Source organism: Pollicipes pollicipes, unplaced genomic scaffold (assembly GCF_011947565.3).
Source record: "Pollicipes pollicipes isolate AB1234 unplaced genomic scaffold, Ppol_2.1 Scaffold_7262;HRSCAF=8765_pilon_pilon_pilon, whole genome shotgun sequence".
Taxonomy (NCBI): Eukaryota; Metazoa; Arthropoda; class Thecostraca; order Pollicipedomorpha; family Pollicipedidae; genus Pollicipes; species Pollicipes pollicipes.
The window spans coordinates 1,014,916-1,028,027 of NW_023597055.1; the positions used below are offsets into that span (position 1 = coordinate 1,014,916).

General features: G+C 55.5%; 1 protein-coding gene across 1 annotated transcript in view; it reads left to right on the forward strand.

The window, feature by feature from the left end:
- The window catches only part of LOC119114021 (uncharacterized), a 43,497-nt gene that overhangs the window by 5,691 nt on the left and 24,694 nt on the right, over window positions 1–13,112 (forward strand). The window contains exon 2 of the mRNA XM_037238252.1: window positions 2,141–2,192. Coding sequence (XP_037094147.1) covers window positions 2,141–2,192 — 52 coding nt within the window. The remainder of the gene's footprint in view (window positions 1–2,140; window positions 2,193–13,112) is intronic.

The window sequence follows — 13,112 nt, forward strand, 5'->3', positions numbered from 1 at the left end:
GTCTCAACAGAGTGCAGGGCCCACACAGCCGTCGGTGGCGACAGCGTGGTCTTGAACCGGTCATTGATGAGGGGAGCGGTTTGTTAGTCGTCGTCAAAGCAGGCAAGAAGTACACGCTGGTCCCGAAAGGTCTCATTCCACGTGTTTTGAGCCTCAAACATGACGAGTTCGGACATTGTGGTGCTGGAAGAACCTGTCGTCTGCTGAAGCAGGCTGGATATATTTGGTGGGAAATAGAGCAGGATGTCAGGAACTACTGTAGGAGCTGTTTGGTATGTGCACGCTCAAACAACACGCGGCGTCGTTTCACGGCGCCGTTGGAAAGGACGAGGCAGCCCACAGCTCCTTGGCAGCACGTCGCTGTTGACCTGATGGGGCCGTTCGGACGACAAACCACAGGACAGGGTAATCGGTACGTTCTAGTCGCACTGGACCTTCTGACCAAAAGTGTCGAGTTGGCCGCCATTCCAAACAAATCGGCAGAAACCGTCGCCAGCTCGCCGATCGAGAGTGTCGTGTACCGTCACGGTCTCCCGGAATCCATACTGACAGATCGTGGTCTGGAATTTAACAACCAGCATCTGGCGGTGGTGACACAATCGATGGGCATGGACAAAAAAGGGTTAGTGCATTCCATCCGCAGTCGAATGGGGCCGTGGAAAGGGCGAACCAGACAATCGGTGCCCTGATCCGTCGCAATGTGCAGGAGTCGGGATGCGAGTGGGACAAGTGTCTGGGTGTTGTTAGATTTCAGCATATGTTGGCTCCGCACAACGTCACTGGTAGGTCGCCCTTTTTTCTCCAGTTTGGTCGCCACCCACGCACTCCTGAGATAGCTCGAACGGAGGAAAGTTCAAGCCGTTTCACCACAGAGCAGTCTTGGGCCAGAAACCTTGTGAAAACGTTGGCGAGAGCTCACGAGGAGGTAGTCAGACGGGAGCAGAAGACAAAACAGGAAAGAGTGGATGCTCGTCGAAAAACGGCAAATATGGTCCCTTATCGTTTGGGGGATCGGGTGTTTGTGAAGATTCCACAAAAACCAGGAACGCCAGGAAAAGTTCGATCCCCTTGGGATGGCCCCTTTGTAGTGATCAGCCGCCGACAAGGAAACACACCGCATCAAAAGAGAGGACAACTTTAGGCATCGTTTCATACGTCATTTCGATCAGTTGAAACCTGCGGGAAGAAGGCAGCCGCATCTGACGAGCCAGGGTGACAGGAACCAGGGGACAGAGGCAGATGAGGGGACAAATGACGCGGACAGATGGCCAGCGTTGACGTGGAATCAAGGGATGTGGGACCCAGAAAATGACTCGGAATCTGAAAATGACGAGTCTGAAAAGCCCGAGAGACACGTTGATGAAACTGAGGTGGTTGATCGCTCCAATGAAGCGCGAGAAATCCTCCACAGCCGCCGCAGCGAGAGGCGAGGTCGTCCTCCTGAGCGATACGGCGAATGGACCGTGTAGTCTGCACAGCGTGTGTGGGGGGGGGGAGGGGGGGGGGAGAAAGGTGACACCGATGGACGCGCAAGCTGGAGAGGGGATATTGTGGTGTGTTGAGTTACGGGTGCGCGCGCCTGGGCGTACCTGGGCGCGCCTCTGCGGCTGACCGCCGGGGGCGGCGGGCGGCCGACCTGCCGCCCCGGTCGGCGGTCACCGGGACGCCGGTCTTCGGTACCGGTGAGAGCGCGCGAATATCGCCATATTAATGTGTATTGGGGGGGGGGGGGGGCTCGGATTCTTGTCGTGCCCTTGCGAACAGGAGACACGAGGGCGCTGCTCGGTGTCGTACATAAAACCGCGCCCGTTCTTGCGACGGGCTGTTGCATACCACCAGCAGCATGAAAGGCCTAGTTTTTGTCGGATTTCAGTCCGTGGTTCGTATTGAGGAAAACCTTATAAAACGGTCACCGAAATACCTGCAAAATGTGTACATTGACGACGTCTGAAGGACGAGACGTCTAAGGTTTGTATATTTCTGGTGTTTTTTTTTTTAGTGTCGTACATTGTAGCTGCCAGTTGTAATGTTTTGCTTTGCAGGGCGGGATTATACAATTATACGCCAAAAATTTACGATTCACGCCAACAATTACGACGTCCAGCTGTGCATCGCCGCCTCAGTGTGAATGTTGTTGCAGGCGTGGAAGGAGGTCCAGGAGGAGCTGGGGCCGGACGGCAGGAGGAAGGAAGGTAGGTCTCCAGCCACGTCCTGTATGACGTGTCACCGCCTGGTGCCCCGGTGCGCCGCGCGCCGTGCTTCATCCCTCGGGTGGACGCTCGCGGCGGGGCGCCCGCGCGCCGCTTCCATGTTTGGTGGCCTGTTGAGGTCACGTGGTGTTATCGGCGGCGAGTTCTCGTCGGGGGATTATTGGTTACACTTGTTAGGGCTGTTGGCACTGACTTTCTGAACAAGTAAGGCTCAGACTCGCTTACAGTGTCATGCGCGGGCTCCATCCTGGTCGTGAGCTGAGTCATTGTTCCATTTTACGGCATTTGACGCCTCGAGAAATCCGGTTAGTCTAACAGGAGTGAGATCGCAGCTGAGAGAGTTCAGAATGATGGCATAAGTTGTTTTTCTGTGATGTCTTAATCCCCGCTGATCGTTACGTTCTATTTGGCACTCCCCCAAGACATTTAAGGCACCTGGCATTATTTCAATGCATTTAACCGCGGACTGTCAATTTTCGCGTAAGGAGAGGAAAAGCTAAGTCATTTTCGCAGAGTTGTCACTTCTTCCGCCAGTCCACACGTACTCATTGGTTAGCAGCAATTGTTTCGTTCGTTAATCATCTCGGGTATACGAAGCAAACGGTTTATGCACGGCATACGTTGCAAAGAAAACCCGGTCTGCCGTCGCTTTCCCAAAGCAAAGAAATTCGGAAGAACTTTGTTATTTGTCCAGTCGCTATTTTACCTACAAAATCCCACTCAAGTTAAGTTCACCAGTATTTTCCGATTTCATTAACCGCCCCGGTAGTCCTGAGCACTGCTTCCTAAACAGTCGCCGAACGTCACGGATGTTTCAAACGTCGTTCTCTGGAAGGAAGAAAAAACAACCTCGAACCTTAAAGATACCCCCCGCCCCCCCCCCCTGTTCAGGTTGCCATGTCGTAATTAACAAACCCAGAGGCCTAAGATAAGGTACCATTCACGAATGAGGGCTCCGGTAGTCGCTCCTTAGCTCTGGTCGATGCTCCTTAGCTCTGGCCGATGCGAAGCAGAACCGAACCACTGACTCGGGAGGCATTACTGAATCAGCCACCCAGCGAAGAGCCACAACATCTATGTCGTTGCATTCGTTCCGTGGTTGATGCCCTATCATATGCTTGCTAGTTAAACCTGGGCAAATAATAAACATGCTCACAGCGTAGACGTGGAAGCCCACTCTTGCTTTGAGAATTGCGGTCCAAATCAATCACCCCGGTATGCCTGAACTGCCAACTAAATCAGCTAGATTTAAAAAATCAGGGATCAGAGAAATCCACTCCCAGGCTGCAAGGGCCTGCGGACTCTGTATTTAAATCACGATTCGGATGCTAAATACGCAACAACACCCAGCACTTGCGCAGGATAGATTTAACCCCCCGACCTCAACCGGCCGTCCCTCCCTCCAGTCTGCGGCCGCTCCGGTCCGCACACGCGACCTCGGCCAGGTCACGTGGACAATGGCCCGGAGGCATAAACACAGCCGACCGCGCCGGTTAACCGCTGACCAGGCCGCGCCCACGCGACCGCACGACACACACACCCCTGATTCTCATGGGTCACAACAGCGCATTACGGATCATTACAACAATAGCGCTGCGGCGCTCTCCGCAGGCGGGTGCTCCGGCGTAGTGGCACCAGCTCGTCCCTGGCTGGCCCAACCGCACGGTCTGCCGGCTCAGGCGCGCCTACAGCCGCGCCAGCACCGTGCTCCACCTCTGGTTGACAGTCCACACACGGCACAGACTCCTACCACGATTCCGTTTCGTGTGACTCATTGAAGACCTGCCGAGCTTGTAAGCCAATAAATGAACAATTTCGTTCTCCTCAGACGATTCGCCGGGTTCGAACGGGCGTGGTGACCTCAACGCAACGTACTATGCACAGCCTTTGAGGTAAAATGAACGGCACTGCATGTTGGCTGTTCCAGAACTGCACTGAGAATTGTGCGCGGCGTCGACGACAGTTACGTATCAGATCTGTCAGCCCTTCTGATTCCACCTTTTCGTGAAGATTCATGCTGGTTCCTAAATGACTGACCGATCAGGAGGGCATTGTTGACTGACCGATAAGGAAGTCACTGTAGAGGGCACCGACCAGGAAAGGGCCGATCACTGCGCCGACCCGAGCAAGGCGAAAAATAAGTAAGTCCCGTGCGATCGGCCACCCCTGCAAACCCGTGCCAGTCAATGCCCATGTTCACGGGAGCGGACTAGTGATGATGACGGGCCAAGGCATCATCCGTTCACTTGGTGGCCTCACACCACGAAACCAGGCTGCGAGGGAAAGAGGGAGGGACTGGTCGAGCCCCGAATACGGCGACATGGTCGAGTCCGTCGGTGTGCTTGGAATGGTGCCTCGCTTTGGTACCGATTCCTGGACGGGAGGGGCAGCTAGACCTTAAGACTCGCTTCTTGTAGAACGTTGATAGAGTGCCCGGGGTGATTCAGGATGCCGCGAAGGGGCGGACAGTGGCTCATGTAGCTCAATGGTTGGCTCGGCGGTCGACTCGCGTGCAACGGAACCAAAACGGGGCAGCATATAAAATCCTCTGGAGCGCGGGCAGCAACGCTTGACGGTGAAGCAGAGGCACCCGATGGCGAGGACGCCGGCAATGATAATGAATGTCCAAGAGACTGAAAAAGCGACAGGGCTGTCGTCCATGACGCGTGCAAGCGGCTGAGCTTCTATTTTGTTGAAGTAGGCATCTGTTGTCATGCCTGTTAACTGCAATGGAGACAGTGCAGAGACATTGAGGCGGGATGTATTAATAAGCGCGTGTGCCCAGGTAGAACGCTAGATGGGAAGTGGTCTGTCCGTCAGAAGTTTTTCGGCCCGAAATTGTGGTAAATCTATATGGGTTTCACTCGCGTAATATGGTGGCAGATAGAACTAGTCTTACGAAGCTGAGCATCACATCTCCAGAGTAATGCTGTCAACGGCTTTTGTAATGGCGAAAGTCTTGCCTCTTTTGGTGGAGGCGCAGGAAGTTGTGATGGTGATTGGTTGACGTGACGCCAGTAACCATTGGCCGTGTGTCAGATAATAGGCCTCAGGGGCATTGTTTGTGGCTTGGACGACTGGGTCGCGTTAAGTTGTGATTGACGCCGGGTCCTGGCGGAACGGGGCAACAACTCAGGATGTGGAGGATGCTAGGGAATGTGCGGACTCACGCAGCTGGAATGTGCGGACTCACGCAGCTGGAATGTGCGGACTCACGCAGCTTGCAAAAAGGGGAGGCGAGCCAAAATACAGTTTTTCATGTCCGTTTCTGAAGGTTGCGTATAATGTTGTCTGATTTATGAAACGATCAGAAAATGAGGTTCGTTTGGGTAGTACCCGAGAGATATGTTGCGGGTCTGATGGGGTACTTGGATGGGAAGAATCGATACACATCGAAGACGTGTTGAGCGTGTAGAAGTGGGACGTAAAACAGGGCATAAGTGTCTCTGTTTTTGACTAGTTTGGTCTTGGCTGCTCTGACATAGTTACTAACGTCTGTTTGGGAGAATGACAGGGCAAAGTTATGTGTCAAGCTTTTTTTACTATTTTCTTCAGGATTCGTCCAAATTCTTGGGTAGGGATGATATTTGTATGTCATATACCGGCTTGGGCGAGGGCTAGTTTGGTTGTTAACGTTTCTAGTTCGGCATGTAGGCGGTGGACGCTTCGCGTCACCTGGTGGACGTGTTCTGCCAGGAGGTTGATATGTAATATGAGGGAGAAGATTTTGCTCGTGTTCCTGGACGTATTTAACAGACCCGGGTAAGCGATCTGCATTCTTTGACAGCGGTCTTGAGGGAAAGGAGCTCACGTCGATTCTGATTGGTTGCGACTCGAATGGAATTTATAACTTGAAGGGTCCCTTAAATGTATGGGCCATTGCCATCTCCTTTGCACTGATAATTTGCACATTTTCAGTTAGATGCTTGATTTCTTTTTCTGTGGCGGTTCCAAATAAGCAAGACATTATACTGTCTACGCCGTTGGTCAATTCCCGCTTCGCGCGTTTTGTTTGAATGCCCGATGGGTTGAGAATGTCCATAAACGTGTGAGAGAGGTCCGATTCTTCGTGCTTCAGCTGTTTCACTGATTTGGATATGTGGTTAATGGACATTTTAGCACAGCATAATTTGGGTAGGGGCGATTACCATGGGTGCTTGGTAGATTTTTGGTGGTGTCCGCGATCTTTTTGGTGGCTCTTTTGATCGTCCCCATCTGCCGTCGGTAAGGGGTCATATTAGTTGAAAGCGTGATGGCTCAGGAACTCTGGCTTGGGCACGTTTTCCAGAGGGCGATACCGCTCCTCCATCTTCACCGGAGATGGCCGGAGGAGCACTTCGTGACAGTCGTCGCGTCCCGCAGCGCCACGCCCGTCTCTCACGCCGGCCCGACCGCGCCCGCGCCCGCGCCCGCGACCGCGACCGCGTTCCTTGCGCGCCCGCAGGAGCAGCTGGCTCAGCCTGGGCGGCGGCTGGCTCAGCCTGGGCGGCGGCGGCTGGCTCAGCCTGGGCGGCGGCGGCTGTCCCAGCCTGGGCGATGGCGGCTGGCTTAGCCTGGGCGCCGGTACGCCGGTCCACGTTCCACCCTCTGCGGCCTCTGAGGAAGGCGGCCACTCTGGGCACGGTGGACTGGCCGGCGATGAGCTTGCCAATTCCAGCGTCGAGGGCCATGTCCACGGTGGCCAGCTCCGCCACCGTCCACTGCGTGCCCGAGCGCGCATGGGCGCGGTACTGCGCTTTACGCGCCATCCAGTAGGGCTTGATTGATCGGTCGATTAAGAGCCCCGTTGCCTCCTCGACACCGAAGATCTTGTCCGAGCCGTCTTGCTCGGTGCCTGGCGCGGACTCCTGGGTGGCCTCGGTGGCAGGCGGCGAGGCTGGATTGTACGCAGTGTCGCAGGTCATGGCCGCGACATCATCGTCGCCTGGCGCTTCGGCCACATCTGGCTGCCCCTGCTCTGGCTGGTCCTGTTCTTCTTCGGAGGAGTCAGTGCTGCCACTGATGTCAAGGTAGGCTTTTGCTGACTCGTGGATCGCGCGGTATGTCTTGTGCGCGGTTGTAGCCGTTGCGGTCTTATCATAAAACCGCACAGCCGTTTCGTAGCCATGACAGCGCATCTTGGCGGCCTCCTTACTTGTTGTCCCTTTCAGGGCGCCGGCCGCCTCAAGCTCATGGGTGAGCTGAACGTGGGATCTGCGGCCACGGTTCCCACGCGCCAGCTCATGGCACGCGATGTGCTCAATGGCCGGGATGTGGAAGCGCAGAGACGCCGAGCGGTACATATTTAGCCTCGGCAGAAGCCTCTCCTCACTCTGCCCCTTCGTGAGGAGTGCCGGCCGCAGGTGCTTCACAAAAAAGTCCATAGCTCGGGCGAGCCTTCCCGACACAACGACTGTCTCTACGAAGAACCGCTTCTTTGCCTTCCCACCGGCGTGACTGATAACACGGTCGGTGCCCACCCGCTTGGCAGCTTCGTATTCTGTGACAGTAACATTCGGGAAGAAACCGCTGCGGCTCCCGCTCAGGACTTGTGACGCCACGTAGATCATCTGGCGTGTGCTGACGGCTACGCGGCGCAGCGCCTGCGGGTTGGTGGGCAGGCTGCTGGCGCCGGCATGAACGATTTATATGAGTTCTTTCAGTCTCACGCTTCACGAGTACGCGCTCTGCGTGGCTCAGCTTCGGTTCACTCATATGCCTGGCGACCCGTTCAGAGGCCGCCTGGTTTAGTCTTGGCTGGTTCTCTTTCGCCACAGATGCCAGCATGGCGATGGTGATCTCGACGAGATGCTTCCATGAGAGGCCTCTGGGGAACTCCCCCAGACGGCTCAAGATGAATTTCAAGAACGCGCGAACGCTGGCCGTCATGGCAGCCCCAGAAGCGGCCGACGTAACGAAGGCCTCGTTCAGCACGCAGCGCACGCGGCGGCGGTGCTCGATGCTCGCGAGCAGAAATCGCCAGTCGGGAACCGCGACGCCCAGACGCCGCTCAAAGCATCTGAGCATGCTGAGGACGCTCGCGGATGCGCCTGACATGGCGAAGTCTTGTTCTACGCAGAAGAGCGGGCTAGGCGCCGGACACAAAAGCAGGTTATCGCGTAGGATGGCTTTCTCCTGACCATCAGCTGGCGTCGGCGCCAGCGCCTGGCCCGAGAAGTGCCCTCCGTTCGCAGCGTAGTCACCAAGGCCTCGGCCTTTTTTGGTACTAGCTGCAGGCCGAGGTTGAGCGCAGCGGGGTACTCCAGAGCCACTGTCTTGTGGCTGGCGTCGAAGATCTGTTTGCGCACGTTGCGCCTTCCCTCCGCTGTGAGGTGACGGTGCGGTTTCGACTGCGATAGGTGTCGCGCCAGCGCGCGCGCCACCGTCTTGTCCGCGTCTGGCTTCCGGGTGACGGCGCCACACGGGCAAGATGCCACCAAGCCCGCGTCGCGGCGCCTGAGGGTGACGAGCTCCTTTCTGAAATGCATCCACGCCTTGAGAGGAGTTGGCTGCAGCCTACAGGCGTGTCTCGACAAAAATCTGGTCTCAACAAGCATGCCGCAGGGACAGGCGGGATGTCCGCGCACCTCCTCCCACTCGGGGCCATCGGGTCCGGACTGGATGGTACTCGTCCGGGGCATCCTCGTAGGGTTCACGGGGTCTAGAACAGTAACCTCAGTCCCAGACGCCGCTGGCTCCGGCGTTGGGACTTCAAACACACTGCCGGTGGTTAGGGCATGGTCTAGATTAGTTACTTCAGTCCCAGACGCCGCTGGCTCTGGCGTTGGAACTTCAACAACACTGCCGGCGGTTGGCTGGACGGCGAACCAGTCGCGGCTGCTGGGGCCCTCCAGCCCACTCCTGTCCATATCCCTATCTACAGTCGGGAACCAAACCACTGCCTCTCCTGAGTAACATGACTCCCCGCCGCTACTATCTGCCGATCCTTGCTCCATGTCTCGGGAACCGTAGAAACTCGGTATAAACGCTATAGCACGCGGGCATAAGCACGAGCGGTAGCGACAGGAAATGTGTGGAGGCCGGCTGTATGAGGTACATCTAGCAAAAGACTGCAGCCGGGGATCCCAATGGACCGTCAAAAAAAGGATTAGTTTATGGCTTTGTTTGTTTTGATGTCAATTAGTGCCACGCGTAACGCTATGGCGAAAACTACCTCGTTATAATCGTCGATGCTGTCTTTGAAAATCAAGGTATCTTAACGCTGAGAACGGTATCTTGTAGACAATGAACTAGCGCATCTTTTATGTTCCAAATTTTTTTTCTCCAGATTTGGTGTCAAATATGTTTAAAAAAATAAAGGCACCAAATAAAAAAATTTGGTGCCTTCGTGAAAAAGTCTGTAGCTCGGGTGAGCCTCCCCGACACGACCACCGCTCCACAAAGAGCTGCCTCTTGGCTTTCCCACCTGCGTGGCTTATGACACGATCGGTGCCCACCTTCCTGGCCGCTTTGAATTCGGTGACGGTTGCGTTTGGGAAAAATCCGCTGCGGCTCCCGCTCAGCACTTGTGACGCCACGTAGATCATTTGGCGTGTCCTCAACGCCACGCGGCGCAGCGCCTGCGGGTTGGTGGGCAGGCTGCTGGCACCGGCATGAACAGTTCCGATCAGAGTTCTTTCGATCCCGCGCTTGACGAGCATGCGCTCTGTGTGACTCAGCTTCGGCTCGTTCATGTGTCTGGCCACACGTTCAGAGGCCGCCTGGTTCAGTCTGGGCTGATTCTCTCTTGCCAGACCCGAGCATGGCGATGGTGACCTCGACTAGTGGTTTCCACGAAAGGCCGTTGGAGAACTCCCCCAGACGGCTCAGGATGAATTTGAGGAGGCTCCGAACGCTGGACGTCATCGTAGCCCCCGAAGCGGCCGACGCTACGAAAGCCTGGTTCAGCACGTGGCGCACGCGGTGGCGGTGCTCCATGCTAGCAAGTAGAAACCGCCAATCGGGCACCGCGACGCCCAGACGCCGCTCAAAGGACCTGATCATACTCAGGGCGCTCGAAGATGCGCCTGACTTTGCAAAGTCCTGGTCAACACAGAAGAGCGAGCTAGGCGCCGGGCACAAAATGAGACTGTCGCGCAGGACGGCCCTCTCTCGCCCATCAGCTGGCGTCGGCGCCAGCGCCTGGGCCCGAGATGTACATTCGGTTAGTAACGTCGTCACTAAGGCCTCAGCCTTTTCTGTGACCAGATGCAGGCCGAGCTTGATGGAAACGGAGGCCTCCATTGCCACTGATTTGTGGCTTGCGTCAAAGATTTGCTGGTGCACGTCGCGCCTATCCTCTGCTTTGTGGTGACGGTGGGGTTTGGACTGAGATAGGTGCCGCGCCACCGTCTTGTCAGAGTTCGGCTTATGAATTACCACACCACACGGGCAAGACGCCACCGAGTCCGCGTCGCGGCGCCTAAGAGTGACGATTTGCTTCTTGAATGCCGTCCATGCTTTAAGAGGCGTTGGTTCCAGCCTGCAGGCGTGCCTGGACAGGAAACTGGTGGCAACAAGCTTGCCGCAGGGACAGGCAAGATGCCCTCCTACCTCCTCCCACTCGGGGCTGTTGGGTCCGGACTGGATGCCATTCATCCGGGACGTCATCATCGGGTTTCTGGGGTCTTCAGCAGTAACTTCAGTGTCTCAGTCCCAGACGCCGCTGGCTCTAGCGTTGGGACTTGATCAACAGAGCCGGTGGTAGCCTGGCCGGCAAAGCAGTCGCGGCCGCTGGGGCCCTCCAGCCCACTCTTCTCGATATCCATATCCACAGGGGGAACCAACCCCCCTCCCCTTCTCCTCCTGAGCGATTCGTCTCCCCGCCGTTCGCGCCCTAAAACCCCAATCATCATCATCATCATCGTCTCCCCGCCGTTACTGTCCGCTGAGCCGTGCTCCATAACGCCGGAACCGTGGAAAATCGGTAGAGACGCTGTAGCATGCGAGCGATAGCATTAGCGACAGCGAGAGGAAGTGTGTCGAGGCTGGCTGTTTGACCTTGGTTTAGCGAAAGACTGCACCTGGGAATCATTGCAGATGGGAATGATAAATGGGCAGTTTCCCCGAGATGACGTGAATGTTTATCAGTGTTTGACGAGCTGTAACTTCTTAACCTACATAGCGATGAACACGTTCTTGATATCTTTTAATAGCTTTTTGCTTAGACAAAAAGTTTCAAGCAAGAAATAAAAATTTTACGTCCAGTTTTTTTGTTATATAAATTTTTTGGAAACATTTGTACATATACATGGAATTAACCTAAAAATTTTGGCCCGGCATTCTACACAGAATTGAGCAACAAATGTTATGCTGTAGAATGTTTTTTCTATAAATAAAATTTTAGGTCATTCATATAGAGTTAAACTCAAGATATACATTTTTCACTACCTAAACACTGAAACTACAAAAAGCTTTGGGAACATAAAAGATGCGCTAATTCATTGTCTACAAGATGCTGTTTTCAGCATTAAGATATCTTGATTTTCAAAGACACCATGAACGATTATATGGAGGTGGTTTGCTCCATAGCGTTACGCGTGGCACGTGGCACGCGGGGGATGGGACTGCGGGACGATGACTAGTCGGATCAGAGGGAGTCGTCGGACATGGTGGAGCGATCACGCGGCCGCGGTCGGGTCCGGGGTGAACAGGGCTGCTGAGAAACCCGTCCAAGCACAGGTAAAAAACCGCGGGATACGCGGCTGCGGAGGCGCGAAATCCTCAGCTTCTGTGTCACCGGTTGTATTGACATGCACGCCTGAAGCTCCACCGGCGTCTACTCCGTCGGCGTTTGCATGACCTGTGGGCTCAACAAGCACGTCAGTGGTTGCACCGGCTTCAACTTCTTAGGCGATGGAGAACGACCGGTTCTCCTGCAACAAGTCACGGATCAGGGAGAGTTTGTCAACGAGGTCCCGGTGTTTGCGCCCCGCCAATTCGGACTCCACTGAAGCAATCTGTGCGGTGATCTTCTGCAACTGGCTGAGACGCTCGTGCTCCGTTCGAGGAGGGCCAGCCGGAGGCAGCTGACGCGTCGACACAGATGGATTCGTTGGGGCCCACGGTGTCACCTGTGCCTCCAGGTGGTCGGCAGCATACGAATAGAGCCATTTCTGCGCGATCAAGTCTACTGAAAATATGCACATCTGACGATCCTGTCGGACGGCCATGATGCGGCGGCAGTGCAGCGCATAATGCCGGAAGGAGAGACAGCTGCAGGTTGTTGGACTAACAGCCACCACACCAGTCTGGGCATACGCCGTCCGCCGACCGCCTTGGGATAAATCTAGCGGTACGGGCGCAGATTGCACCAGTTCCCCCTGCAGGAGAGCAAGAGCGAACGACGTGACGTGTCGCTGGTACTCCAGAAGCTCGGTGTCACAGCACGTCGTCGGACGCTTGCTCGTCTCGGCGTATATCCCGCATTCCTGTCGGCGCGCACAACGTGAAGCACCACGAGGTAGGACATAATGAATTTTGGCGGCGGGTCATTGGCTCTGCACACGGACTTCATTTTTCCATGCGATGATTCTAGATGGTTGTTTGTAAAGACGCCAGCCATGTCTGCCCCAGACAAACCTCGCACCCACTCCCATCTGATGTCCTCCCAGTTTTCGCTGAGGTGTCTGTCTGTGGCAGGATGCCCGATCTCCCCACGCAGCCGACTATACTCAGTGTCTGAGTCCGCAAACACCAGCTGCTGAGGGATCCGTAGGATCCGCTCCCGCTCAGGCTTAGGCGGTCCGATGAGGTCCACTTCTCGGCGTAACGATCGCAGCACGTGGAAGCTGCATAGAAACTGGTCGCAGTCCGGGAAGACCCCTGCGATGGCCGACTTCTCAGCGCGGTCCTTGTCAGTCTGCCACACCTACAGCGAACGTCACGGAGTTAGCCGGTGAACATAATTACGGCATGGTCAAC